This window comes from Trypanosoma equiperdum (genome assembly GCF_001457755.1).
Source record: "Trypanosoma equiperdum strain OVI genome assembly, contig: ctg_1181, whole genome shotgun sequence".
In the NCBI taxonomy this organism is placed as follows: Eukaryota; Euglenozoa; class Kinetoplastea; order Trypanosomatida; family Trypanosomatidae; genus Trypanosoma; species Trypanosoma equiperdum.
Window position 1 is genome coordinate 690 of NW_027123151.1, and position 1,594 is coordinate 2,283.

At 46.9% G+C, this 1,594-nt stretch overlaps 1 protein-coding gene across 1 annotated transcript; it reads left to right on the forward strand.

Moving 5' to 3' along the window:
• Nucleotides 1–586: 586 nt before the first annotated feature.
• On the forward strand, nt 587–1,594 carry TEOVI_000631000 (Trypanosomal VSG domain containing protein, putative; the record flags this gene model as incomplete). The annotated part of the gene is made up of 1 exon (XM_067220559.1): nt 587–1,594. One exon carries the CDS (start codon nt 587–589, stop codon nt 1,592–1,594), a length of 1,008 nt encoding a protein of 335 aa, XP_067076660.1.

Consider the following 1,594-nt stretch of genomic DNA (forward strand, 5'->3'; position numbering starts at 1 on the left):
ATTGTTTCTACACTAAAAATATCGTAGCATATGAAAAAAAGTCCAACAGCATTCTTCCAACCAAAAAAGACAATATATACCCAAACATAATTGAAAAAGTGACGTAAACTGTGCCGCACAAAAGGAATCAGGTTTAGCTTCGTTTGTTGACAACAAACCCCAAGGCAAAAGCCAAAGATCAATAAAATTAACCGAAAACCAACTGCATTTTGGTTAGTGGTTGGTTTTAAAAAACGGATGAATCAGCTGCACAACTTGTACTGCACAAAATCCTGACTGATGAAAATGTGCTCGCAACGTTGTAAGCTAGCAACGTGAGAAGACGAGGGGAGTTTAACGAAGAGAGGGCTGCTGAGCAAGAGAGCATGGAGACAAATGAATAAAGATGTTGCATTTTAAATAAAAATGCCGACCATATAATAGTTGAGAAACGGACTAAAAATACTAACTATCCACTCCCTCTGAGAGGGATTTGCGAGCAAGCTTCTCCTTAATAGACAGCACTAGCTGTAAGGTACCAAAGCTAGCAAGGCGCAGCAGAAAACTTAGATAGGAAATCAAAAATAGTGCAAACTGAACCGGAACCATGGCAACCCAGCAGATAGCGCTTATGTTTTTACTAATAGCAGCAAACTGCCAACGGTCGCAAGCAGCAGCCCTCGCCGCCAACGAAAACGCCCCGTACTTCAGCGAACTTTGCCGGATGATACAGCTGGCAACAACCAAGTTGCCAACCATGGAACCACTGCCGGACCTATCCGGCTTCTCAGCAGCAGCCGAACTCGTAAACCTTTCTTACACAGCCCCCGACGCATTAAAACAAATAGCGGAAAAGACCAAGGCAAACGAAAACATAGACACAGCAGACACACCAGCAAACAAATACTGCAAAGACGGTAAAACCGCAACGTGCAAAAAACTTGCTGATTTGCTAGCAAGCGCAGAAGAAAACAACCAAGCGAAAACGTTCCTCACACGGCTGAAGGACAAAAAAATCTCACCAGATATACTAGCAATGGCGGCAGAAGTGTCCAAGGCTATCGTCGACATCACTGCCCTGAAACCTGATGACAGCCTAGCAACAGCAGTAAAAAACGTAAATGCGGCACTTGAAGACAAGGAAGCGGAAGACGCGACAGCGGCAGAGCTTAAGGGCGCAAACGATCGAGTAACAGACTGCGGCAAAGCGCAAACCGGCGACGAAGCGCCAGGCACAATCGCAGGTAAAAGTCTGGCACACGATGCGCTTTGCATGTGCGGGACGGCCGGAACCGCTAACGAAAAGAACGCGTGTGGAATTGACGTGGAGGCCAATTCGGCAGCCGCTTTCACGTGGGGAACGGCAACCACACAAGACAAGCAGTGGAAAAATCTTAAAAAGGCATGCACACAAAACGACGGCGCCGCTATCCTATCATCAGCACAGATCCGGACCGCCACTGAAAATTACCTCAACAAACTAGCCATGGGCCAACTTTCAAAGGCGTACTTTCCCTGGAACAATAGGCTACACAGAGGCAGCACAAACTACGGGCTGCGACCACAAAAAGGACAGCAACAACGGTGCATGCGTTTTCTATGGCAAGCCCGCTGA